Genomic DNA, 26003 nt, shown 5'->3' with positions numbered 1-26003 from the left:
CACACGTGTCCAAGTCAATGATGCAGCAGAAATCGAATTTGTAGCATAAAGGGCAGAATCTCGTGCCCATCTTACAGTTAAAGGTAACTATGCTTCTGATGATGATTTTGCTTAAATTATGTTATAAACCAGCTAACATCCTTTGCTTTAATGTCAAGGAAGTTAAACACCACCAGGACCTTTGACAGAATTAAAAACTCCTACCTACCTACCTTTGTGCCCACAAAATCTCCAGCTTGTCTTTTGGGATTTACTTTTGCTAAGTAAAACAGATTATTTTCTTAGGAGGTTGATTTTCTACCTTTAGTCTTCAGATTTGTGTTTGAACGTTGAGGGATAAAAAACATAGCTTGACTTTTTCTTCATTTTCTCTGTCTGTTTCAGAAGAGCACAGGATTTGGGTTTTTTTAAATATATACAATGTTAGGGTATATATATGATGTTAAGTGTGATAAAGAAAAGGGAGACATTTGAGTTAGCACAGTGCTCAAGAGTTCAGTCCCCAGCTTTGCCACTGTTACCATTATAAGGGCAAGAACTTCCTGGAAAATGAATTTCTCCTAAGTTGAGTCATTACATTTGAGCTACAGAGACCTTTACTAGGAGAAAACTTGTTGTTCAGAGCTAAGTTGCTGTATTTAACCAAAGTATTTATCAATGTTCGTGTTTCATTGAACCTCTTTTCCATTTTGTAATGCGAGGAGTTTGATATCGGGATGGGAAGGTCATGGTTTGATTTGGATGTTGAACTGGGAATCAGAAGATCTGGGCTCTTTTCAGGTTGTCAGTCTTATTGTCTGACTTCTTAACAACATTCCTTTCTTTCTATTATTTTTTAATGATTTTTTAAGGATTTTTGAGGTGATAGGTGTAGTGTTCATGTGCAGTAATGCTGATGTGAGTAAGTAGGGTGATAATGTAAGAGTTTTTTACATTCTTTCTAAATCTCTGCTTTCTCTTGTTCCATCCTTCTTAAAGAGCAATCCATTAATCTAGTAAAGGAGCTGTGTGATGAGGATGTGACTGAGCCTGAAGAAGCCAAATTTGAATGCGAGATATCCATTCCTTCTGTGAAACCTCCCAAGTGGTATCTACGTGGGGAAGTCTAACAGGCTGGCAGAAACTTGATTATGCAGCAAGAAGGACAGCCCTCCCGCCCACGTGACCGCTACCGTCCAATCACCATCTCCGCCGCCCCCGCCCCTCGTGGTGCTGTGCTGTCCCGTGGTGCATTGCGCGGTGTCGGTAAGATGGCGTCCGTGAGTCTGAGGCTCGGAGACCTGGTGTGGTGAGTTCAGTGCGCTGCGCTGCGGGCGGAGCGCGGTCCGATCCGATCCGATGGAGTAGAAGGACGCTAAAGCCAAACATGGGGCAAAGCAATGGCAATGGCACCCACAGCACGGACACCCCGCAGCCCCGCCCGGCCCCGCACCTTCATAGATGATCCCGCATCCTCCCCGCTGGGTGGGCGGGGAGGAACTAAAAGGGACGGGATGGGGATGGGGTGGGATGGGATGGGATGGGATGGATGGGATGGGATGGGATGGGATGGGATGGGATGGGATGGGATGGGATGGGATGGGATGGGATGGGATGGGATGGGATGGGATGGGATGTATGGGGTGGGATGGGATGGGATGGGATGGGATGGGATGGGATGGGATGGGATGGGATGGGATGGGATGGATGGGGATGGGATGGGATGGGATGGAGATGGGATGGGGATGGGATGGGGAACGGGAGGGAATGGAAAGGAACGTAAGGGCTGTGCCGGCAATGCCGCCGCCAGAGGCCGCCCAGGCCCCGACCACCGGGGTACCACGAAGCCACGGCGGCTGCTGGGGCCGCTCCCTGCACAGCGGCTTTGCCCCCAGCTCCTGAATCCCCCGTCGTGTTCCCCCATGAGCCCCTGCCCTGAGTGCTGTGCTTCAGCCTCAGTTATTGAGCCCACTGTTACTGCCTTCTCAAAGGGTTGCCCAAGGAATCAGAACAGCAGAGCTCCCATTGGGCCCAAGGCAGAGTTTTGCTGAGGGTGAAGGAAGGAGGAAGTTTCAGCCCTGGATGGACGCCGTTCTGTGCCCACAGAGGAGCTTTGTGCCCTCGATGCTGAAGCAGCACCCAGAGCTGGCGGCGGGTGCAGGACCTGAACTCAGAGCCACAAGGAAATCAGAACAGGATGCAGTCAGTGCTGATTGTCACTGCTTTGACTCAGCTTTAAGACTCTGTGCAGAGTCTCAGAAATACCCACAGAAATACCCACAGGCTGGAAAGGAACAGGGTTGGTTTTAATTGTTGTTGTTTTAAACTATCCAATCAGGCGATGCTGTTACGCCGTCATGTCGGGCAGGTCCAGAAGGAGCTCATCCACATCCTCATCATCACATCAGTTTCTCCTTCCAGTTCTTCCATGAGCTCCATCATAAGCTCCTCAAGGTTGTTGTCTTCAGTGATGGCTGCTTCCCCCGCCCCTGTGCAGCTCAGCTGCTACTTTTCTGCCGCTTGTGAGGAACATGATGTAGTGTTGGATTCCTCTGGCTGTGCCATGGGGTCTGCGTGGCTTCCTGGGAGCAGCTCCAGACTTGTGGGAAGGAAGAGAACAATCTACGTGACATTTCTGAGATGTGCTTTCAGCTCTGAGGTCTGTAGTTGACCCTCCCACCCCTCACACCCACATAGGGATGGTGATTCAATTAACCTGCGGCTGCCTTTGGAGTTAAGGAAAGCAGCAGGTGCCTTTTTCATCTGTTCAAGTAGAGCAGTTTGAGTCTGGCAATCAAGGGCCAAGCTTTGTAGCAGAAACACATTGCCACCCTCACTGCTTTGGCTGTAAACATGTCAAGAAATCATCCTCTGCAAAATCCTACTTGCTGGCTGAGGTACTTTTCCCCATGAACTCAGCAGAAGTTTTGACAAAGCAGTTTCAATGATCTCAGATGACCTCTTCCTTTGTTGCATTACACCATGACACATCTCAAACACCCCATTTTCCCCCAGTGTGAAAGAACTTAAGTCTGATGGAAAAGGGGCATTAAGGAAGAACAAGTTGTGGTCATCACCTGCTTGGAAGCTTTATGACTTCGACGCTGAGCATGGTGTATTCGGGCGGGACTGAAGCAAGAGTCTCCTAGGAAGAAACAAGACAGAGTATGAAGCACAGGTCAGAGTTTCCACAAGTACCTTGTGAGACATCTGCTGCCTTCCAGGGAAACGGAAGAGCTGTAGAACACTTGGAATTTCTGTCTTTTCTTCAAGGTTAATGTAAACCTTCCATATCCACTTCTGCTTTTGCCACTGCTCTTACCATTGGTAGTTTTTTAGCTGGGGGCTCATCTGCGTCCTCAGCAGCAGATGGATGAATTTCTGCTGCTTTCCGTTTCTGTCTCCGCGTTGGGGGGAAGGTGGTTTTCCAATCAATGGGCCTCACAGAGACCCTGCGCCCACCTAAAGTAAAAGGAAGAGAGAGCTGGTACTGTCTTGCTGTGCCTCAAGAGAGATCAAGTTCTCTTATCAGTCCCACCACCCTTCCACAAAGTTAAATACATTTGGCCAGTGGAATTACATTGCCCTGTCTGGGATTCTCAGCCATGTTTTGCACACGGTCATCTCTGTGTACCAACAACGCATACAAAGGAACAAAGAAACCCAATAGCTGCACTCAGTAATAATCCAGGGCAAGGAAAAGTCTGACAGAGAGCAATGCAAAACGACAGCACTGCTTTTCTGAGGCACTGTAACGAGTTCCTCGTGCTCACCTTTAACTCTTTTCTTGCAGGGCAATTCCCCCGCTTTTCCCTTCTCCTCCTCCAACTGTTTGCGTTTCCGTCCAGCCAGGCCATGGGAGGAAGCTGGGATGTCAACTGCAGAGAAGAGTCCCAGGAAAGAACAGTCAGATCTCAGTAGAAAAACAGTGCATCAAACCCAGGAGCCTGTTGAGTATCTGTACCTCTCTCTGTTGCCTTGTCAACCTCTGTCTGGTTCCCCAGACTTGCTGCAAGGCCGCTCTTTGGAGGAAGGCCACTGGTGTCAACTTCTGGCAGAAAGGAAACAAGGAATGATTGATGAGCGTCTCTTTGGAGGCAGGTTTGAGCACAGTCAACCACAAGCTTCACATTTTCAAGCACTGTTTGTTACATTTGCCTTCCGCTGCCCAAATGCTGTGCAGTCAGCACAGACCTGCAGTGCATCTTCCTCACTCCAGAAAAAGCCCAGCGCTGCTCTGACAGCCAAAGCACAGACGGATATTTCACTATCACGACTCTCCCCTGCCTCCCCAATGAATGGTGACATGCATCCTGCACCCGCTCAGAACTGACATTCAGAATTGAGCCTTTCATGCTTCACGCCATCGGACACTCACTGTGGCTCAGCAGTGCAGTCGGTCTGTTCCCACCACGTTCCTTCAGGTGACGAAAGGCGCAGTGTGGTTTCTGGCAGCCTCCGGGCTGGTTCTCCCAGAAGCAGGGAATCAAACTGCGCTGCTTCTGCAGAGAGAAGGAAAGGAAGGGCCATGGAAACAGGCACATCAGGTCTGCAGGGAGATGCCGCGCTCCAACAGCCATCAGAAACCATTGTGTGGAGCCTTAGCTCTGTACCCTCATTTCCTGCCCCTCCTTTCACTACTCCAAGCAGCCAGAACGAACTGCTCTGGAGAAATCCAGGATGGAGAAGGCCCGATAGGGCACAACCGAGCCCTGCTGGCAGGAGGGGAGTGCCACTCTCTCCTACCACCCAACTCCAGCAGCTTTAGGAGGCTGAGCAATGCGAGCTTTTTGCATCTGGGGAGAAAATGCTTTTGGCTCCTAATGCAAACATCTCCCGCTGTGATATACCTAAGGCACTGAATTCTCTGCCTTCTTTACCTCCTCCCAGTCCCCTCTAGAAACAGAAACCAGTAAGATTTTCACAGCAAACATATCCAGCCTGCAGAAGTGCATTCAGCCCAACCACAGCCATGAAAAGTGGTGTTGTAGACTAAGCTGGAGAGCACATCTTTAGGCAAACACTCACATCAATCCTCATGTGACGGAACTTGCAGTTACTCCTCGAGCAGCCGCCCTCCATCCACAGTCTGCAGACTCGTTCACTCCCCAGAGCCGCTTCACAGTGGCGGAAGGGACAGCTGTCTCCCTGCAAGCACAAGGAAACCACAGGAAAATAAGAGCACGGCCTGAAATGTGTCCATGCCGTTAGCCCAGGCTGTTAGCAGCACTATGAGCCTAACATCACCAGCAGGTCTCCCCTGCTCCACCCCTTTCTCTTCAACATGAGGAAATGGAAGAAAACCCAGGCAGAAGAAAGTCAACCGTACCTTAGTGCAGGTGGAGTAGAAGTAGAAGTAGCAGTCGCCTCTTTGCTGAGACATGGTAAAATTCTTAGAGCCCGTCTGGGTTATCTCCAGAGGAATTCCCTGCTCTTGCAAAGAGACGGTTGTGCTCGGACTGCTTGGATCCCCAAAGAGTCCTCTCGGACCGGAACCCTACAGGAAGTGCCTACAAGGGAAGAATCATGAGGAATAAGCATTTTCCCAGCTTTCTTTTGATGCAGTTTGGGCTCTCGAGGAGGGCAATGCCTTGGAAGCAGCTGGTTGCAAGAACTGTGCCAGCTCTGGATCCAATGTGTGTCTAAGTGCCATGACTTCCCCAGCAAGTGCTGTTCTCCATCCCACCAGCAGTTATATACCTTGCAGCACACATTTTGTGTTCCTGCCATGAGAAGGACTCCATCATCTACCCTTGCTGCAGCTGCAGTGGATGCAGTGCTACCACTCACATGTTTGAGAAACCTCCAGTTCTGGCTTACCCGGGCACAGCTGCAGTTGTCCTCCCTTCCAGCTAACACACCAGTGCAATGGCTGGGCAACACCGTCAGTGAGAGCAGGTAGCACCAGCAGCCACCACCACCGTCACTGCCAGCCGGGACGAGGGCTGACACAGCATGTCCACACTCTGCGCAGCACTCACAGCTCTGGCACTCACTGGTGGCAGCCGCGGCCCCAGGCAGCGCTTGTGAGCTCACTGTGCTTGTGATCTCACTGCACAGCCCACGGCCCAGCTCAGCACCTGGATCTCACCAGGACTTCAGGGGGTTCTGTTAAAAATGTGCTGGATCCGGGGGTCAATAAAGCACAAGTTGCACTCCATGAAGTCTGTGCTCTCCTTCCCTTCTAATGTCTAAAACAAAGGCTGGGGACCAGCAGCAGTTCTGCAGGGCTGTAGCAGCGATGCTCAGTCACAGCTTGAAGCAGAGATTGAGCACCTGGTGGGATGGCAGGGCCAACCCAGGGCAGCTCAGGCACATGCAAACCCCTCCCAGACATCACTGAAGGGTTGGCAGTGCAGGTGAGGGTGTCTGACTGGAGATCACTGCCTGCCTGAGCCCTTCCAATGGTCAGCAGTTTTTTCCTTCCTTTCTGTGCCCACAGCTGCTGCACTCGGGCTTATCCTCACCTGCTACAGCCCAGGACTTTGATACCCCGTTATCACTGCTGTGCTTTCCATTGCACTGCAGCATCACACAGGGCAGTAATGGCAGTTCATCATCCTCACCAAAACGTGTGACAGAATCTCACAAGGAATCAATTTCCCCTGCAAACAGCCACTCGGAAGGGCCTCCATTGAGCTGGGAGCTCCTCCCCAGCCCAGCTGTTCTGCTCAGACTCCTTCCAGCAGCCGCCCAGCACCAAACCCAGCTCACCTTATTGGCCTGGTCAGTCCGGGCTGTGCCCAGCTCACACACACGCCGCAGCGGTGCCTGCAGTGGGCTCGCAAAGGATGATCTCCAACAAGGAACGCTCACAGCTCAGTGTCTGTGTGCAGCATGCTCACCAGAGCACCAGCTCTGCTCGACAGCTGGGGGCCAAACCCTCCCAACCCATCAATGACTGTGACCTCACACAGACCCACATCACTGCTGCTCTTTCATCATAAACACAGGCAGCCAGCACCTCCTAGATCCAATTGTAAGAGACCAACACAAGGGTCACCCAGTGGGGTTATCTGAAGTAAAGTAACAGAGAACTGAGGTGACTCTTGTCACAACACTGGGAATGGGGACCAAACCTTCAGGCCAGGTTTCTTGCAGTTAAGATTCCTCAGAGGGAGGTTTGCAGTCCCAGAGAAGCCCATGAGCTCCTCTGCACGATGCTCGGAGCAGAGCTGCCTCGTTATTCATCAGTGCTCCATTCCATAACTAAGTACATCTCAGATGAAATAATAATATTTCATGGTCACTTCTTCCTTTCTGTGAGACAAGCCTTAAATGTGTCTTTTTAAAGTCGTCGTGCACCGAATCTACAGCATGCTAGCAATATAGGTAGGTATAATGACATCACATAGAATGGAGTGTTTGCAGGGCTTAAGGCCGTGAATCACGGGTGAGATGTGATATTCCCACTGCAATGATGCTTTTAGGGCAGGTTTAAGTGCCTTCTGCTTTGTGTAACGTGGAGTCTGTAGGATGACAATAATGATTGTGGAATCACACTCATCTTTGAGCTCTAACTCACATCCACGTCAGGAGCCTTCCCAAAGATCAGGCCCTGGTTTGCCTGCCCTGCTGGGCCCAGCTCAGTGCAGGACAGGAGATGGATTTCTGCTGTCCCTGTGCTCAGACTCCACAGCCCAAGATAAGCTGCAGCTGAGATCTCACAGAGCACTCTGAGGTTTCTCTGCAGCTGTTTTCTGCTGCTGTTACACAGCACAGAATAGCTGGGATCCCCCAGGCACTGCCCTCGCACCAATAACTCCATTGTGCTCAGGATGTGCCAATGTGCTGAAGTCAAACTGTGCCATGTGGGTTTCACACAGATCGAATGCAGGCTGCAGATCTGCTGGCAGCCCTCAGGAGCTCCCCTGCCCTAATCCCACTCTTGCACTCCTTCCCTTCGTGCTCTTGTGGCCTTTAATAACACCGTGACACCTGACAGCCTCCTCCTGTCTGTAAGCTGTCATTTTATGCAGCCGTTTCTCTTCCGTTTACCCCCCAAACTGAAGATGTTTCCCTGCAGTGAATAAGCGATGAGGTTCTTTTCACCTCTCCTTGGACAACTTCCTTTATTGTTTTTTCGGAGCATTAGGGACTCTGAGACCCTGGAGTGTGTCCAGAGAGGAGCAATGGAGCTGAGAAGGGCCTGGAGTTCAGTGGGGTCCTATGGGGGTGACCAAGGGGACGGCAGGCAGCCAGTTTTCCCTGTTTTTCTCTCTGGATCCATCCCCGCCTCAATGGACCCTTTTGCTGCAGAACCCGCAGGCACTTCACCTTGAAGGATCATTACCTACATTGAAACTACTGTTACATGCAGGCGCACAGGAGTGCCCTGGTTTTCACAGGCTCTGGGCAGAGACGTTCAGGTCTGGAGGCGTTTGGGGCATCACTAATTGAGCTGCAAAATGAGCTTATAGCTCCTGACTCCTCCCATCCAGAAATATCGCTCCTATATCGGCCCGCGCTGCCGGAGCTCACGGGACTCGGCTCCCCGCCGCCGGGATCGGGTGGTGCGTGCGGGGCCGGGGGTCGGGCTGTGTTGTGCTGTTGTGTTGTGTTGTTGTGTTGTGTTATGTTGTGTGTTCCCGGTGTTCCCCTGCCGGTCTCCAGCTCGGCTCGTTCCGGCCCTGCATCGTTCTGTGACTCCCCCCTCCCCGCCCCTTGGCGGCTCCATACATGCACACGGCGGCAGCGCAGCCCGCGCGGCACACACGGGGATGCCGCAGCTCCGCCCCGCCCCGCCCGGCTGCAGCTTCGTCCGCTCAGCGCCGCGTCTCGGTGTCGGGGCGGCGCCGCGCGGCTCATTGGGTCCCGTTGGCAGGCGGAGCGCGGTGGGTCTTGGCAGCGGCGGATTGGAACGGAGCGGATCGGAACGGAACGGAGCGGATCGACGCGGGGCGCAGCGCATCGCTGTGGGGCTGGCACGATGCTGGAGATCCAGCTGGATGATGGCGGCGTGGGGGGGTACCCGGGCAACGACTATTGCTCGGGGTCGGTGATGTCGGAGCGGGTGTCGGGCCTGGCCAACAGCATCTACCGCGAGTTCGAGCGGCTCATCCACTGCTACAACGAGGAGGTGGTGAAGGAGCTGATGCCGCTGGTGGTGACGGTGCTGGAGAACCTGGACTCGGTGCTGACCGATAACCAGGAGCACGAGGTGGAGCTGGAGCTGCTGCAGGAGGACAATGAGCAGCTGCTCACACAGTACGAGTGGGAGAAGGTGCTGCGCAAACAGGCCGAGGAGGTGAGTGAGAGCGGCCCAGCGCCAACGGGGCCCGGCATCCATCTTGTGCGCGGCGCCAAGGGCCGGGGATGTGATGCGATGTGATGCGATGATATGATGCGATGTGATGATGTGATACGATGTGATGTGATGTGCTGCAGCGGTACCCGCATCGCAGGCCGCGCTCCCGGCCCCGCTCCATCCGCTCCGCGCAGCCCGTGCGGAGGGGAAGGGGAATGGCTGGGAATAGCTGGGAATGGCTGGGAATAGCTGGGAATGGCTCCGCGTTGCTGCGCTGCCCCGAGCTCTAACACCGGCTGCACGGGGATGACTGGAGGATTCCTGCCGGTTTCGGGTTTAAATGTGGCCCTCAGATGGTTGATGTCTTCCCTGTACTTCCCCTGCCCTGGAGATGATTCCCTGTCTGATCTCAGCGGCCTTTCCCCGGGCGCTGCGGGTCCCGGATCCCCGGGGCTGCGGCAGGTGCTGGGAGCGGGCGGCATCGGGGCACAGCGCCTCATGCGGGGACAAAGGAGCCGAGCTGAGCGCGCTGCTCCGCACTGAGCGCTCGAGTCCGCCGACACCACCGGCATCTTTCTGGCCATAGGCGCAGCCGGGCGTCTCCAGCCTCCAGCAGGGCCGGTCTGCGACGTGCCGGACACATTGGTACCGCTAGAAGTGTAATGCTGCCGTGTCATCAGCATGTCTTTGCAAAGCTGCTGGGAAAGGAATGTATGCGTCTGTATTGGCTGTGTTTTAACACTGGGAGAGTAGAGGGTTTTTTCCGTCCCAGGAGTCTTGCTCAGAGTCGGGTTTTGATTTGCTTAGATGTGGTAAATGAAATCCCTTCATGACTCCAGAGTAAAGCGCCGTGCAGTATTTCAATGGAGGTGCTCTGGGTGCTGGATGGTGAGGACGTGAGCCCAGGACATTTATCGCCCTGTACTAATGCTGGTCAATTTGGGTTGTAGCCTTAAGTTTTAAGTATGTGTTAATAAAACTTACAGCTGATCTTTTCAAATTCATATGAAGGCAGGGAGGGATTGAAAAGCAATTCCAAGTGTGGGACTTCATTCCACAAGCCGGTATTTTGTAGCTTCTGAGAATTAAATACTTGGAAATGTGCTGCTGCTGGGGAGGAGTGGGGCTCGGGGCGTGGGGTGGAACAGCCCCATGGATGGATCCTGCATCATTGGACTCGTATCTTTCTGCTCTCAGTTTACCAGGTACAGGGGGTGCTGCTTCCTGCTGTGCCTGCTCCTGGAAGCAGATGTGGTGACAACATTTACGTCCTGCAGGGACGCTCGGACCCACAGCACGGTGCTGTTGGCAGATGTAAAAGCACTCTGTCATCCTCAGGCGCATCTGAGCTGAATGGGCAAAAAAGTATCTGCATAGGGCCTTGTTAGCAGAAAGGAATAGATAATGTGCTTCTATGAGAACAAATGGGTTTTGCCCCCTGTGTAGCCTCTGCTATCAGCTCACGTGTGTGAGATACAGCTGTCATTCCCTTTGTGTGTGACCAAAGCACACCATTACCTGCAGCAGTTTCCTGTGTGCCTCTTCCTGTGCAGTGGATTACGTGTTATGGAAGTGAAAATCTCTTATGCTACAGAGAATTCTGCTGTTCATCAGCTCATTGTAAGCAGAGAAATGCACCCCCCACCAGAGCACGCCTTGCACTTCTGTAGCAGGGGAAGCCCATCTCCGTCCCTGAGCAGCACTCGGCGCTGTGTGCTTTGCCTGTCCTGGGTCTGCAGCTTCCAGCCCCACCTTCAGTGGGGGTTCCACCTCCAGGAGCGATGTTCAATCCCTTGCTGTTGAGTTCTTTGCGTGTATCAATGATCATTTCAACAGCTGCAGCAATGCTGGGGAGCTGGGAGTCGGTGATCACAAAGTAATTTGTTCCTGTATTGCAATATCATGTCATGGGCGTCTGATTACATCGTTAGTTTATTGATGTTAAGTGAACTGAAACCAGCAGTGGATGTTATTCTCTGGCATAAAAGTTGTGTCGTATCCTCCTGTTCCCGCTACTGCAGAACCACCAGATCTTGTTTTACATAAGCGTGCACCCAGCCATGTCCTGCTCCATTGGGGCAGCTTGCACAGCCTTCATTTCCCTTCCTCTGAAGCAGAGGTTTCTGTCTCCATGTTCTGCCACTCATTTCCCCAGGATGGTTGCATTCAGTATCTTTCAAAATACTCTCAGCCAAAAGCGAAGCTTTTCTGGACACTTTGACTGCAGAGTGACTCAATATTTTCCACTTGCTCTAAAATAGGGCAGCAGAAGCACCCGGACAAGAGCACTGAAGTCAGAAGTCCCTTGAAATGAAGCAGTGCAGTCAGTCTGTGATTGCAGGGCTCAGAATGTCACATTTCTTTCCTTTGACCTCCAAACCACTGAAGCTGTGGAACAGCGTCAGCTTTTCAGTATTGCCGTGTTCTTCCACCTGCTTTGCATTGTGTGAGCGCAGGGTAATGGCTGCACCTCTCCTAGAGCCCATTTAGGGGCTGACTGCTGCTGGCAAGGGTCTCTTTCTGGAGATCCCCCCTTGGTGCAGCTTTCCCATGTGAATCCGAGATCTTCTGCTCCAGGTGAGCGATCTTCTTCCCTTCCTTTATAGCACCTCTGTTGTGCCGCTCCTGTCATTGCACAGAGCTGGGGCTGCCCTGTCCCAGTGCAGAGTACAGCACTTCCCTTGTTAATCCTCATGTGGAGCCTAATGCACATCCCACTAACTCGTCAAGCTCTCACTGCAAGGCCTCCCTACACTCCAGGGAGCCAGCAGCTCCCACTATTTAGTGACATCTGCAGCTTATGCATAGGACCTTGCATAGGAATTTTCTTCCTGCTCTGTAGTGGGTGTTAGGATGGCACCCACTTGTAGGAGCACAGAACTGGGAGGGACCTGCTGACTCAGCAGCCCATTCCTCAGCACTGCAGGCAGTTGCATTACAGAAGCTGCTTCATAAATGTATCAGGCTTTGTCTTAAAGCCATTACTTAAACCTCTTGCGTCTGCTCTTCTAAAAGTGACCTCCTCCTGAATTCCACTTTCTTTTTTTTTTTTAACTTGCAGCCTGTTTTTACTGGTTTGTTCTTGTGCCAGCATTGACTTTTACTCCAAGTAACTTCTGCCTCCATGAGATATCTGTGCCTTTGAAGTATTAATAGAAACCAGTCCTGCCTTTGGTCTCCATTGTGTTGGTGGCACGAGCCGAGCTCTGCTCGCTGCCTGCTGGAGGAGGGTCAGGTTGGAGTGCCCCATGGAGGGATCTGTGTGCAGCTGGTTTGGGTGACACTTGGCTGTGCCTGGTTTGATCCCTGGGCGTGTGGGGCTGCAATAGCAGATGGCTTTCCTGGAAGGCTTCAGCATGAATTGGAGTGTTGCACTGTTCAAAATGACAATGGTAGGATTTATCTGGTGTGATCACCCTGCGTGTTCACCTGTGTGACATCCTGTTGGCTGGAGATGGCAGCACGTCTGTCTGTCTCCTCACACTGTGTTGCAGCTGACCTGGGGCTCATCTTTGCTTTGTGCTCAGCTCCCTTCTCTCAAGTCTTCTCATTGCAGTCACGATGTTTGCATGCCCTTGCCCAGTCCCAGCTCCTCTCTGACCATCAGCATCGCTTCGTTCCTCCTGTGTGATGTTTTGATTCTCTTCATGAGTGGCATCTCCCAGTCCGGTCTCATCTGCTGCACTCGAGTAGCACCTCCTGCCCTGTCAGCCCCACTTACCACAAGGCTGCCTTGAAGAGCTCTGTTAGCTGCCCGTGTTCCCTTTGTGCTCCTCTACAGTGATCCATGGTGTGCGGGGGCAGAGCTGTGTCAGGGCTGGGAAGAGCCCATCTGCCTGCCCTGGCTCTGCCATAGCACCAGGCCTGCTTCATGGAGAGCATTTAAAGGGCAGAGCATCTCATTCTTCAAAAAAAGGCTCAGATCCCTTGGAATAGGAATCCAGGAGATGGTTTTATTGATATATGCCAAAATAACAGCATTTGATTTCACAGAAGCATTTGAAGACCAATCTACAACTATAAAGTAGCTAACACATAAAAGATGTGCTTGTGAATCCTTGAAATTAGCAAGAGAAGCAAAAGCCCTTAAGGGCTGCAGTTGTCAAGGGGATGTTATTTCACTGAGGCTGTGTGCTCCTGTGCAGGTGGAGGTGTTCCTTCAGAGGAGTGTTTCTCTTTGGGGAGGATAGCAAAGATTTGAGCGTGGGGTGTAGCTCAAAGCATCTGCCCACCTGGCAGTACTGCGTCCTGCCACCAGTGGGTTCTGCCCTATTTCTTTGTCTTGGCCTCCTAAGACAGAATACTGTCAACGTAACTTCCCGAATTGCCAGTTAATTACTGCCCCAAATTGTGAGTTGGAGGCTGCACAGCCTGCATTGGCTCCCTGGCTGACAGCCTTCCTGCAGGTGGGGAGTGGAATGCGGTGTAAGTCCTTCCTGCCCTGCAGACAGCCCCCTCCTCACAGGCAGCTGTGCGTCCAGCTGTGCATCCAGCTGTGCGTCCAGCTGTGCGTCCAGCTGTGCGTCCAGCTGTGTATCCAGCTGTGCATCCAGCTGTGCATCCAGCTGTGCATCCTCCCTGTTCTCCCGGGCAGTGCATCCCAGCGCTGCTCTCTGCCCAGCCGCAGGGTAAGGTGACGGCTGAGCTGCTGCTGTTCCCATCAGCATGTAATATGTGCTGCCAGCCAGCCCAGATTAAGACCTTATAATAAGATTTCTGCATATATGCACATCTAGCTCACTCTGCCTGATTTATTGTTAATATGATATGATGGTTTCTGACCGCATGCTACTATTTTTAGTCATTTTCTTCCTCTGAAAGCCAGTAATGCAGGAAGCTCAGCCATCTCCAGTGTACCGCTGCTTTGCAGAGGAATACTCGTTCTTTCACTTAAGATGATTTTGTGCTCGTTGTTTTCCATTTAACGATGAGCGTGTGAACCATGGTGCTGGTTGTAACCTTATCCTGAGATGTTAGAGACCAGCGATCCTGCTTGAAATCCAGGGAGAGGCTCCAGCAAGACTAATTTGTATGTGTACAGCAGCGTCATGTTCCATCATTACTAACTGTTTAAAATATATCTGGCTCCTATAACTGCTGGAAAATTATCCTTTGAAAGCAAGTATGAAGGGATTGGAAAAAATAGTAATGCTGTGCTCGGCTTTGCTCTCCCAGGACAAGTGGGAGTGGGCTCTTTGTTCTTCCAGTTCACCCATTGATTTCATTGTAGTGGGGTAGAAAAGAAAGGAAGATTTTCCCTTCAACATCATTTGAATTACCCGTTCCTGAGGCCTCACTTCTTGAGCCTGTCCAGGCTCCATGGCATCCCTTCCTTCTGTTCTGGTGCAGTTTGTAAACATATGTGTGGAAAATAGATAGCTGTGTGTTACTGTCAGTTAACATCTGCAATGTTGAAGTCACCCATAAGGACCAGGGCAGCTGGATTTCAGGTCTCTCTCAGTTCCTTAGAGAACAGTGCCTCCATGTCCCCATGCTTGCTGGGTGGCCACTCCCACGGCACCCACTTTATTTGCTTGTCTTGACTTTCTGATGCAGGGGGAGACACTGGCTGGGAGATTCTGATGGAGGAACAGCCAAGAAGCGTTTTGGAGCCAGACAGAGTGAGGAGCCGTTGGGTCCCTGTGCCCAGAGCTGGTGTTCGATCTCCGTAGGAGATGGAGCAGGATATTGCTGCAGTGCACTCACCTGAGATGCTCTTCTTCCCTGAGAACACTTAGAGTGGCATTAATTTTTAATGCTGCTGTCTCTGTTTCTTCTCCACGTGGTCGGCTCATTGCTAGTTTGCAGTTTGTTTGAGTACTGTGAGGCTGCAAGACAGACAGGACTAAGAAGAGCCTTAGTGTGGAATGTTTAATCTTCCAATCGGTTTCACTAAACTAAACCAAAGCAACGGTAGCAAATCCAGGAATCCTATTAAAGTTGACCTACATAGTGGGAATAAAATTGGTCTCCTGCTTTCTTTTGCTTCCTGTTTTACTGTTGAGAGTTCTGTGAATGTTTTCCTTAGAGTCAGTTAAAGTTTATTGCTACTCCAAGCACAATTCCTGCCTGGCTGGGTGGCACACGCCTGGGTGGGGAGCTGGGAAGAGATGGGCACCTTGTGCCAGGAGAGCTGCACAAGAGTGAAAGCCAAGCAAGTGAGAAGGGAGAGGGATTTAGCGCTGGGCTGTAATTGGAAGTTTGTCAACAGAGCATTAGCATGGAGTGCTTCCAGCAAACCCTGAGAGGGGGCAGAGGGAAATACTGCGTTTCTTAGCATAGCTTCAACCAGTCCAAACCAAGTGAAATGGCTTCTTTAGGCCTGTTGCTCAGTGTGGCTGTCTTGGTTAGAACTTTTTCTTTTTTACTGATGCCCAGAGAAGACTGGCCGGGATTTTCTTGCTGTGAGGTCTCATCACTCACTGCTTCCATTCTGCACCAATTGAGGCATAACTCAACTTACAGAACTGAAAAAGTAAGACTCAAGTTTTTCTTAGCAGCTCTGGAGCTGAATGTGCCATCCTTATAGAATCACCTGTCAAAGTTGCTCTGGTTTTTACCGTGTAACTCTCTACCCCTTCTCTGATGTGTGCCTGAAAAAACCTCTGGTCTGAGATCTGGGAAGTGGATTGCAAAGGAGACTGTGAGGTGTGACGGTTGTGGGTTGGTTTTCCACAAGGCTTGTATGTTTCCTGCAAAATTTAGATGCAACATCATTAATAGTGGGAACTTTCTGATGTCTGAAGGAGATTTCTGACATAGGCACTTCTAAATGCATGATCGTAGACACAGAATTTGGCTTTTCTGACATAAAACTAACAGGAATCCAAATTCAGCCTAGCATGATAAAGGTGTTGTTGAAGATGATGGAACCGTGTTGGTTTACATAACTTGCATTGGCCAGCAGATTATATCTTAATGATACACAAAGTACATCTTTTACTTTATTTTAGAAGATAAGTATTTCTAGCTTGAGTAAATGCTGTTTTAACTTAAAGCACATAGAAATTCTTATCTCTTGCTTTTTTTGTGTGTGTACATATATATATATGTATATATACGCACACATAGTATTGGAGGAGAGAAGAGGAAAAGTCAAATACGTTTAGGTCTGTTCCTCATCCTTGCTTCCTTCTCTGGTTTTTCCCTGTACAGAAGTTCATAGAGTATGAAGATGCACTGGAACAGGAGAAGAAAGAGCTACAAATCCAAGTGGAACGCCTTGAATTTCAGACTCGACAGTTGGAGCTGAAGACCAAAAACTATGCAGATCAGAGTAAGCAAAGCTGTGCACCAGATACGATTATGTAGTTTGCTTTCCATGAGCATATACTTGCAGATATTCTTCATGTGCTGTTTTTTCTTGTTTGTTTTAATGTAGTTTGTGGAAAGCCTGAAATCTGTGGCTGTCCCTTTCTTTGGTATAAAAATCAGAGCAATCTACAGGGTGCGACATATCCACACTAGTGTAGTGCAGGTTTCATTGCTTCTCTTGCATGGAGCATGTCTAGATCTGTATGTTAGCTGATGGGTGGAATCTTTTCTTGGCAGTTTCACGGCTGGAGGAGCGTGAATCAGAAATGAAGAAAGAGTATAATGCTTTACATCAGCGTCACACAGAGGTAAGCTGTTGCCTGATTCCTTCCAAATAAACAAACTCTTAGCTTACCCATAAAACCACATCAGAGAATTGGGTTTTTCATCCTGACAGTGACTAGAGCTTCAGAAACTTGAGAGCATCAACATTATCTGAAGGGAGGGTGCAAGGAGGATGAAGCCATGCTCTTTTCAGTGGTGCCCAGTGCCAGAACAAGAATCAGAGGGTGCAAACCGGAACACGGGAGGTTCTGTCTGAACATCAGATAGCACTTTTTAAAAGAAATTTTAAGTAATTGGAAGTAAATGCTGGAAAACAATATTCAAAAAACAGAAATCACAGAATATCCCAAGTTGGAAGGGACCCATAATGATCATGGAGTCCAATGGAGTCTTTTGTTTTATTCTGTTTGCCTCACGTATTTTTTCCTCTTCTCAGATGATCCAGACCTATGTGGAACACATCGAACGATCCAAGATGCAGCAGGTTGTGGGAAATAATCAAACTGAGGGCAGTGTACCTGGGAGAAGGTAGGGCCATAACCTCTCCATTTAATGTTTGCCACCCAGGAACTTATCAAATGAGTGTATATTTGCAAGAGAAAGAAACCAAAGGATCTTTCCCTGTGGGCATAGATTGTACCTGAAGCTTTTTGTAATGGGTTGAGGGTGAGTTGTGGATAAGTTCTCTAAGGTTTGACAGAGAGGAGTTTTTTGTGTTCTGTTACAAAGCTTAGACTTCATTGTGCTGCTGCAGATGGACGTCTTCTGGAAAGCAACGTTTGTGTTCTCAGGTATCATGTAAAAGACTGATCCATAAAATGGATGGGGATGGAAGAGAGTGTTCATTTGTGTGTGTCTGTGTGCATGTGTGATAGCCAGCGAAACTGGAGTAGTTAAATGCATTAGCCTTTATGTAACTTCTTCCCCAGTTTCTTAAGGGAAGATTTATCTGAGTCAGTCACTCAATAGATCTACTTATGCCCATGAAAGTGCTTTGTTTTTTTCCCCTCTGTTTTCATAGCACCAAAGTGATCAGAGCCAGCCTCTGTTTAAAGGAATGGCAGTAGCAGGAAATGAAGTGCAGTATATAAAACCACTCTATTAAAACCACATATAAAAAGATAATTTCAAATGAAGAAAAGAAGAAATATTCTTCCTATTTTCTAAACATAAGGTTATTTTAGTACCTTCTGTTTAGATCCGTAACATTTAAATACTAGTGTGTCCATTAGGTTTGGGATAAAGAAAGTGGAAGGAAGTGTCAGGTCTTGAAATAAACAATATAAGCTCTCTGGAAGCTGTGGCTTCCTTTTGCTGGGTTGGAGTGCCTGGGAAGGAATTCAGATCATCAAGGTTTTGGTTGTATATTGTAAAACAGCAGAGGAGAGAGCAAGAGAGACACAAACTGCTCCCCGATTCCTTGCAGACGTGATGTTCCTTCCCCAGCCAGTGCTTGGCCTCCTGCCCGAGCATCGTGCTGTGAGGGGAAGGTTTGGGGGTCAGCCTCTGGTTCTGTGCTGGTGCCTTACTGGTGTGCACACAGGGCTGCTGGGGGGAACGGGAGTTTTGTTCAAAGCTGTTGGTAACGTAACATTGTGTTAGAAGGAAGGGAGGATGCTGAAGGAAAATGGGCTCTGTAACTGCAGAACATCCATGTTTGAGACTTCTGCTGGGCTGTGTGCCTCTGCTGTCAGATGTCTCTGTACAAGCTCTTAGGCACACCCTTGGTGAAGGAGAAACAGGGTGGATTAGGTCTTTGTTCAGTCCAACTCACCTCTCCCACCTACCTGAAAGGTATGAATGTTTGTAGGAAGAACAGCTGTGCTGATGTGTGCGTTTCTGTCTTGTTGCCATCTCCATGTCTCAGCTGGGAACAGGGGGAGCTGGGAATTGCTGAGCTGGCAGGGTGCAGCATTGCAGGAAGCCAAGTGTCAGTGTGTGGTCCTGTTTCTTTTGTTCTGCAGAGAGCAGCTCAGCTCTCCTGCCATGGAGAATATCCAGCAGTGTTTCAGGGGCAGCAATATAGCAGTTTGAAGCAGTTATACCTTAAACTCCAGAGGCAGAGAGACTTATCTAGGCTTTCTCCTGCACAAACTCTGAAGGACAGCACAAATCTGTAGCGGATCTAAAAGGAACTGGAATAGGAACATTCTGATCTGGCTGAGTTCTTTCCATATAGTAAGTTCTCAGTGCTGTGTTTTCTGCAGAGCAGTAAATTGGTGTCATGTCAGAGAGTGGCTTAGAAAAATAAAACTGATTACAGAATACAGTGTAACCCTTTCCCATCTGAAGGTAACGCTTTTCTAGCAGACCAGTGGAAAAATATAGAAATCTATACAAGGAAAGAAGAGCAGAAGCTGGATGGTGGCCTCTGTAGGTGAATGGAGGCAGGCATGATGGGTATGGAAAGAGAAGATATGGGGTGAAAAGAACCAGTAGGTTGTTAGGATTGTGAGAGTGTGTGTTCCTGACAGCTCCCTCAATAGGTTGTTTCTGTTTTCCTCTGCCCCAAACCAATCCTGATCACAGCTGTAATGGTTGGAGTGTGTTAGGCTGGTTGCCCCCCCACACCCCGTTCTCTGGTATGAAGGACAAACCTTGCACTGAGGATTGTCTCTATGTTGGAGGGATGCTATTCCATGTAACGTGTTGCTAGTTCCTGGAAGAATGGGAAGAAAGAGCAGCTCTCTGTGTCTGTCACAGCCCTTGCCAGGCCTCCATCTGAATCTGTAGGAACAGCAGCTGGGAAGTGGGTCGTTTTCCTTCATTTCAAGCTTTGGGCTGTTCATGTGTGCTGTATTTGTGTATGTTTGTGCCTTTGAGGGTTGTGTGGTCCTGTGTCTGCACAGCTGCGTGTGGGTGAACACCAGCACTTGTGAGTTGGTACACTGATGTGTTTTGGGGGGGATATGGGTGTAATCTCTCAATGTCTTCCTACATGTTTGTGAGTGCATTTGGTTACCTTCACCTGTGGATGTGCTTGGGTGTGTTTTATATGGTAGACTGTGTAAATACATATTTGCATAAGGCTGTAAATGCACCAAGGGTGCTTCCTTGTCACTTGAGAGAAGATGGTGCAAGAACTGCTGGGGGGTGTGTGTGTCTGCTGCCATCTGAGGAGGGGAATGGGTACAGTGCACACCTCCAAGTAGTATGAATAAAAGTGCATGCATTCGCTGTCTCTGATAGGGCTGCATGTTTGCATGACCTTCATTCTCTAATAGTTGTTGTTGTGTTTTTTTGTTGTTTTTTTTTTTTTGTCTTGCTTTTTGTGCAATTGCTGCTCTGTTTTGGCTGTTACGTTTGTCGCTGCAGTCATCGCCAGTCATGGAGGAAAAGGTAAATCCTACTGCTATTTGTTAATCATAGTTCTGGAGGTTGCTGTTGGGTGGTCGTGGTGTGATGCTGAAAGGTTCTGTGCTGGCCTATTTCCCCTCTTTGTGTACTGACATCTGCATTAGATTCACTCACATGGCACACTTCCCTTGGCTGGTGCAGAGGGAGCCAGCAAGCTGCTACATCAGGAAGGAGCTCATGCACCCAAAGCAGAAGGGGCAGAGGCTGGATTCCAAACTGGGATCATCCCTGTGTGATTGGACATTTGCACTTCACCTTCCAGATTACTTTAAAAAGTTGTCTTTTCTCCTTTAAATTAGAATCATCAAATCACCAAGGTTGGAAAAGATCCCCAATGATCCAAGTGTCCACCTACCACCAATATTTCCCTTCTAAACCATGCCCTGCCTACCGCATCTACACGTTTCTTGAGCACTTCCTATATGAGCACAAAATACACCTCTTTTCTAAGCAGGGCAGGAAATGCGTGTCACCAGTAACTGTCAGAATGCACATCTGACTTTGGCTGAGGCAGTGAGTTCTGCACCCTCAGCCTACAAAGAGGACTGTTGCCACCTTGCAATGATGGCAAACCTAGTAGTTCTGTTACATTTTCTAAGCTTTAAGGTCTTACAGGAGGAGCATTCTGATCCAGGTTTTGGCTACTGCAAGCCCTTATAGAGGCTTTTGCTGTTTTCCTCACAACATGAGGTGGAACTAACCAAGTGCTCAGAGTCCCCCTGGACCAGAAGGACGTGGGTGTATGAAAGTCACTCCAAAGGGCTGTAGTCAGCACGGAAAATTTATAGCAACCCTGAGGATATTCTGAACTACTCTGGGGACTGGTAACACCAACGTCAGGACTGTGAAACTGAAGTTATCTTTCCTGCAGTTTTTCCTTGATGGGGCACAGAAAGCAGCCATTCCAAGCAGGAGCCATGCTGGCACAGCGGTGCAGTGCGCCGTGTCAGCTGGACAGTGCTCAGAATGGAAAGGCTGAGCATTGGTCTCTTCCGTTAGACATTTTGCTTTCACTTTGTAAATGAACTCTTTTCTGCCCCTGCCATGTCAGTGTGTTTGAGTCAGTCCTGGGGCAGCCTCAGATGCAGCTGCAGTTGTTTTTCACCCGTGGTCACAGATCACAGGATCACAGAACAGGTTGGGTTGAAGGGACTGCTGCAGGCTGCCGGTCCCACTGTGTGATGGTGGTAGCTGAGCTGAGTCTTGGTGAAATGATTGCTGTGTCCAGGAGCAGTGCTGTACTGGGCTGGCATGGAGCCTGATGGAGCAGGGAAGCAGATCGGTGTCTTGCAAGGAGGTGTTGACTGCTGCCCTGTTTCTGGAGTGTTCATGCTGACAAGCTACTTTCTTTTTTGAGTTTCCACCTCCACTGCTTGCTCTACATTTTCTCCCACTGGAACTTGGTCCCCAAATCTGTGCCAGCTTCCATATTGAGAATCAAATCCACAGCTTGCTGGTCACCTGCACTTGCCAGAAAGGAGAGTGATAAAGAAAAAGTAATACAGACATCTGGCTTTATGAGTGATGCATTTATTTATAAGTTTGTATAAATTCTGAATTTTGAGAAGACTGTAGTTGGATATGGAGGAGGAATCACAGAATGTAAGTATTACTTCTCTTGCTTAGTATTAGAAGTGATCCAAAACCCACTGATTTCTGCTGTTGGTGCAAACCAGGTTTGGGGTGGAATGTGCAGAAGTGGCATGTAGGTGACTCACTTCAGCCTCTTTCTTCGTTCAATGATGCCCATTTTGTTGTGGGATTGTCTGCTGTGGCGTTTTCCCACGGTGCACCCATTTCTCAAAGGACACATTGGTTTGAATTTGCTCGGTTTCTTTGCACTTTTGCTTTTCCTTCAAACACTGCATGGGGGTGCTGATGTCAGTTGTGCCTGTCCTGGTCACTTGACCCCCTTTGACTTTCTAGGCAGATGGTTGGCTCTACCTGTAGACACTCTGGGTCTGAACAAACAGCACCATGGAGCTGTGGGTTTGGGAATCCACACAACTGCTAAGCTGGGGCAAGGAGTGCGGTTCAGTTTCTAATGACTAACATTTTGCATGAGCTACTGTGCTGTTTCTTTTGTGTATGAAGCTCGTAAACAGCTAACAGATTGGTTTTCCCTCTCTCTCTGTTTCTCTGTTTAGCAGGAAGGAGCGTCCTAACTCTCTGAATGTCTTCCCCCTCGCGGATGGCATGGTACGTGGGCAGATAGGGGCCAAGATCGTCCCAACACTGGACCACTGGCACCTGAGTGGCCTCGGGCAGCTGCAGTCCAACTCCAGCTACAAGGATTTACAGACCATCACAGAGCAAGGGTTTCCCACTCTGCCACTGTCAATAGCATCCATGTTTTCATTAAGGTGGAGGTTAACCTGTGTCCATAACCCTTTGCAGCCTCTTCCTGCTGTGAGTTTACTCTTGTGGTGGCTGTGATGAGGTGGGAGGATGTCCCATCGCAGATCTGGTGTACAGTGTGGGATGGATTTATAAGGCTCCTCATGCTTGTTACCCCCTTGTCTCAGTGTTAATCTCTTGGCTGGCCCTAAGTTGAAAAGAGTATATGTGAGGACAGTTAGAAATATAGTGAAGATAAAATCCTTACCTTTTTTAGCTTATTTGTGAGAGGAAATGATGGAACCTGCCTCCTCTCTTTCCCTCTCTAAGAGCAAAGCTTTTGCTCCTCAGATGGGGCTAGAAGTAGAGTTACTCTTGCTCTTCAGCAGTTGTTCTTTTTGTCTTACCACTCTTCTGGCCTTCCTATTTTCAGCTAAAAGGGGTACTAAACATCTGACTGCCCAAGTCCTGCACTGTGCTTTTAAAGCTCTTCACTTCCTCACACATCTGGTCTGCAGCTCTAGTCTTGTGCTGTCTATATCCAGTACGCCTGTCACATTCAGTGCACTGCCTTCTGCACTGGGGCTTGCCAAAAGCCTCACAGCATGGCAGCCACACCAGAGCAGCTGGATCGTTGTGCCTTTTGCTTCAGGTGCTGTGCCATTTGGAAACTGGTCTGAGTTCAAAGACCCAGAGATTGTGCTCTTAGTTGACAGATCTGTGCATTTATTAACAGCTGAGGCCGCTCATGATGAGCCATCTTTCCCACATTCTGTGCCTGCAAACTTCTCAGTCTTTGCTCAGAATCCTACCAGATTCTTAAACGATGTTTCCCAGGTGCCTGGTGTCAGCCCTGACAGCCAGTGATGCATCCACCCAGCATGGCTTGCAGTGTGTCCTCCCTGCAGAGCTTCTGGTCTGCTTTAAAGGTGTCTTAAAAGGCACTAATCAGATCCTACACTAATTTCTGGAGAGCTTTACTGCAGTTAGGGAATAGCAAAACCACAGTGCAGTGGGATGTGGATGTGAAGGTGTAGCTTCAGATAGTCTGACGTGTGCCAGCACATTGCTGCACACAATCACACGGCAGCCAAAATGTACAGAGAGCGTATTTGTACTTCTGGAAAAAATTTATTCCTTTGGATCTCTGAACAGCACTGCACACTGTGGTATGGGTGTGCTCTTGAGCTCTCTGTTGGTCAGGCATGTGTGGCAGGTGTAAGCCTTTAGAGGAGCTGGAACAAAGTTGAGGTGAGATCCACCTTCCAGACTACTGAAGGCATCATTCTTTCAGAGATATCATTGCGGGGCTTCTGAGAGGTTTTCAGTGAGAGCTGAGGGGAACTCAGCAGTAATTCAGGATCTGCATTGCAGGAGAATACAGCGGGAATCCACATAGATTGTAAGCTTTGGTTTCCAAGCTCAAGTAATGGAGAGTTACTGACTTGATGACTTTGTCATTTATTATTGGTGATGTCAGGCAAAAAGTCCATTTCTGGTAAAAAGAAAACATGCAGAAATAGTACCGTGCTGCTCTACATGTATTTGATGGGTGGGTCTGGGGCTTGTGTTGATGCTTGCTAGGAAAATTCAGAAGTGGGAAACACAATAAGGAGGTCAGCTGATAGTGTGCAGATAGAGCTCGGGCTATGGAAGACTTGGATAGCTGGGGTGTTAGGGAGGATTTCCTAAGGCTGTTGAAGAAACATATGAATAATTAAAAGGACTGATTATCTGACTCTGGATTTGCAGTTTGGAATGGAAAATTTTCCTCCTGCGAGCTACTTGTGTGCACTCTGACTAAAAATGCTGTTTTTCAGCTCTTCTGCATGGCTGAAATCTCAGCAGTGGTGCTCGTGCACTTCTTGCTTCTTCTTCATCTGCTCTGATATTTCACTGACATCGACTGCAGACACGTAACTGACTTTATTTTCCCAATATGTGTATCTTGACTTTTCTGGCTAGTTTTCCTTCTTACGGGGCCATACATTAGTTATGTTTTAATTGTACTTGTGTACTTATTATGACTATTTTCTGTTTAAGTTGCTGTCCTTTGTTATTTTCTTTTTATATTCAGTTGCACATTTATTTTACATAATGATTTGGAGATGAAAGTCCTTAACGTTTTTGTTTTTATGTACTATGCTTTCAGTGTTATAACCATACAAGTGTGACTACTCATGGTGACATATGACTGCTATGAATGTTGAGCCTTTGCAATGCATTTTGGAGGTCACTACTGCACATTTGATGTTTAGGAGGTTGACAGGTATGGCTGTAGGTAAGTGGTGGCTGTGGAGTTTTCTTTGGGTGAGCTCTGGGCAATGCAGTGTGCCTCCTGGACTGCAGAGGAGAGCTGTACAGTCGGTAAAATATCTGGAACAGTAATAGTGGAACAATCAGAAGGACAGTAGAAGGAAGATACCAGCGAAGTTTAATAGATGTTCTGGACTGCGAAGAAAAGTGCCTTGGTAGTGTTAACATTTGAGAGGAATTTCTCCAGGGCAGGTTGGTAGTCTTAATAAAGGACACTCTCTAGATGACTACAAACTACAAGTGTATAATCATAGAGTGTAATTACATTTGTAATAACTCCCTGATGTGTTCTGGGTGAGAGAAGGATAATGTCAACAAGCAGGAAGCTTGTATTCTCAATACAAGTATCACTCTATAGATGCTGTAGAACTTCTAAATGACATCTAGATCCCAAGTCCAAGAATTGACATCTGCACATCCCTTTTGCAGGGCTGAAATTCTCACAGACTTCAGTTATGCTTAAAGGTTGTGGGTACAAGAAGGAGCTCTGAATCTGTTCATCCAACAGAAGTGTTTTTTTGGGTGGGGGAAGAGGTTTTATGATTGCACTTTATGCTTGGAACTCTTTGTTGTCCCTCTGTATGACAGAAAGCACAGCAGGTAAATTGCAGCTGAAGTGTTACAAGGTTTATTGGATCACGTTCCCAAAAAATGAACTAAACTATTAGAAAAGTAACTCACAAAACAGGAATCTGGAGTGGAGGTGAGAAGTGTGGTTTCCACATGTAGCCACAGTGAAGTGTTTCCATCTCAGTTTTGCTTGTAAAATCAGCAAATGTGCAGGGAAGCCATTGGAACTTCCATGTGGGAGCGTGGGGGCTGCTTGGACTGAATGTGCAGAAACCAAACAAGACATCAATTTTTCTGAATGGTCAAATATTAAAAATAAACCTTTCTATATAAATGCACAGATGTAATATAGAACCTTTTGACTTGTGCCATGCAATGCACTGCAGGGTGTTTTAAGATAAGCATAGTGGCCGGTCTAATTAAGGGAAGGTGTTAATAAGATTCCAGATTAAAAAAAAAAAAAAAAAAAGGCTGCAAAGGGTTAATATATTTCAGTATTTCTCTCATCGCATTTTGAATTGCTTTGTTATGTTGTGCAGTTAATGTTAGAACAGTAGAGCAAGACTTAGAAATCAGTGAACCAGCATCACAGCTCCGA

The 26003-nt window shown here is 48.6% G+C and overlaps 1 protein-coding gene across 1 annotated transcript; it reads left to right on the top strand.

Moving 5' to 3' along the window:
* The first annotated feature begins 8869 nt into the window (after positions 1-8869).
* LOC146755462 (C-Jun-amino-terminal kinase-interacting protein 3-like) lies at positions 8870-25743 on the top strand. Its single transcript, XM_085525613.1, has 5 exons — positions 8870-9226; positions 16382-16502; positions 16778-16848; positions 17262-17353; positions 22330-25743. Exons 1-5 carry the CDS (start codon positions 8909-8911, stop codon positions 22616-22618), a joined length of 891 nt encoding a protein of 296 aa, XP_085381739.1. The 5' UTR covers positions 8870-8908; the 3' UTR covers positions 22619-25743.
* The last annotated feature ends 260 nt before the right edge of the window (positions 25744-26003 follow it).

Source organism: Coturnix japonica, chromosome 32 (genome assembly GCF_054131305.1).
Source record: "Coturnix japonica strain WE chromosome 32, WE-NBRP24, whole genome shotgun sequence".
Classification (NCBI taxonomy): Eukaryota; Metazoa; Chordata; class Aves; order Galliformes; family Phasianidae; genus Coturnix; species Coturnix japonica.
The sequence above is the reverse complement of the archived record's forward strand: the minus strand, read 5'-3'. Positions and strand labels throughout refer to the sequence as shown.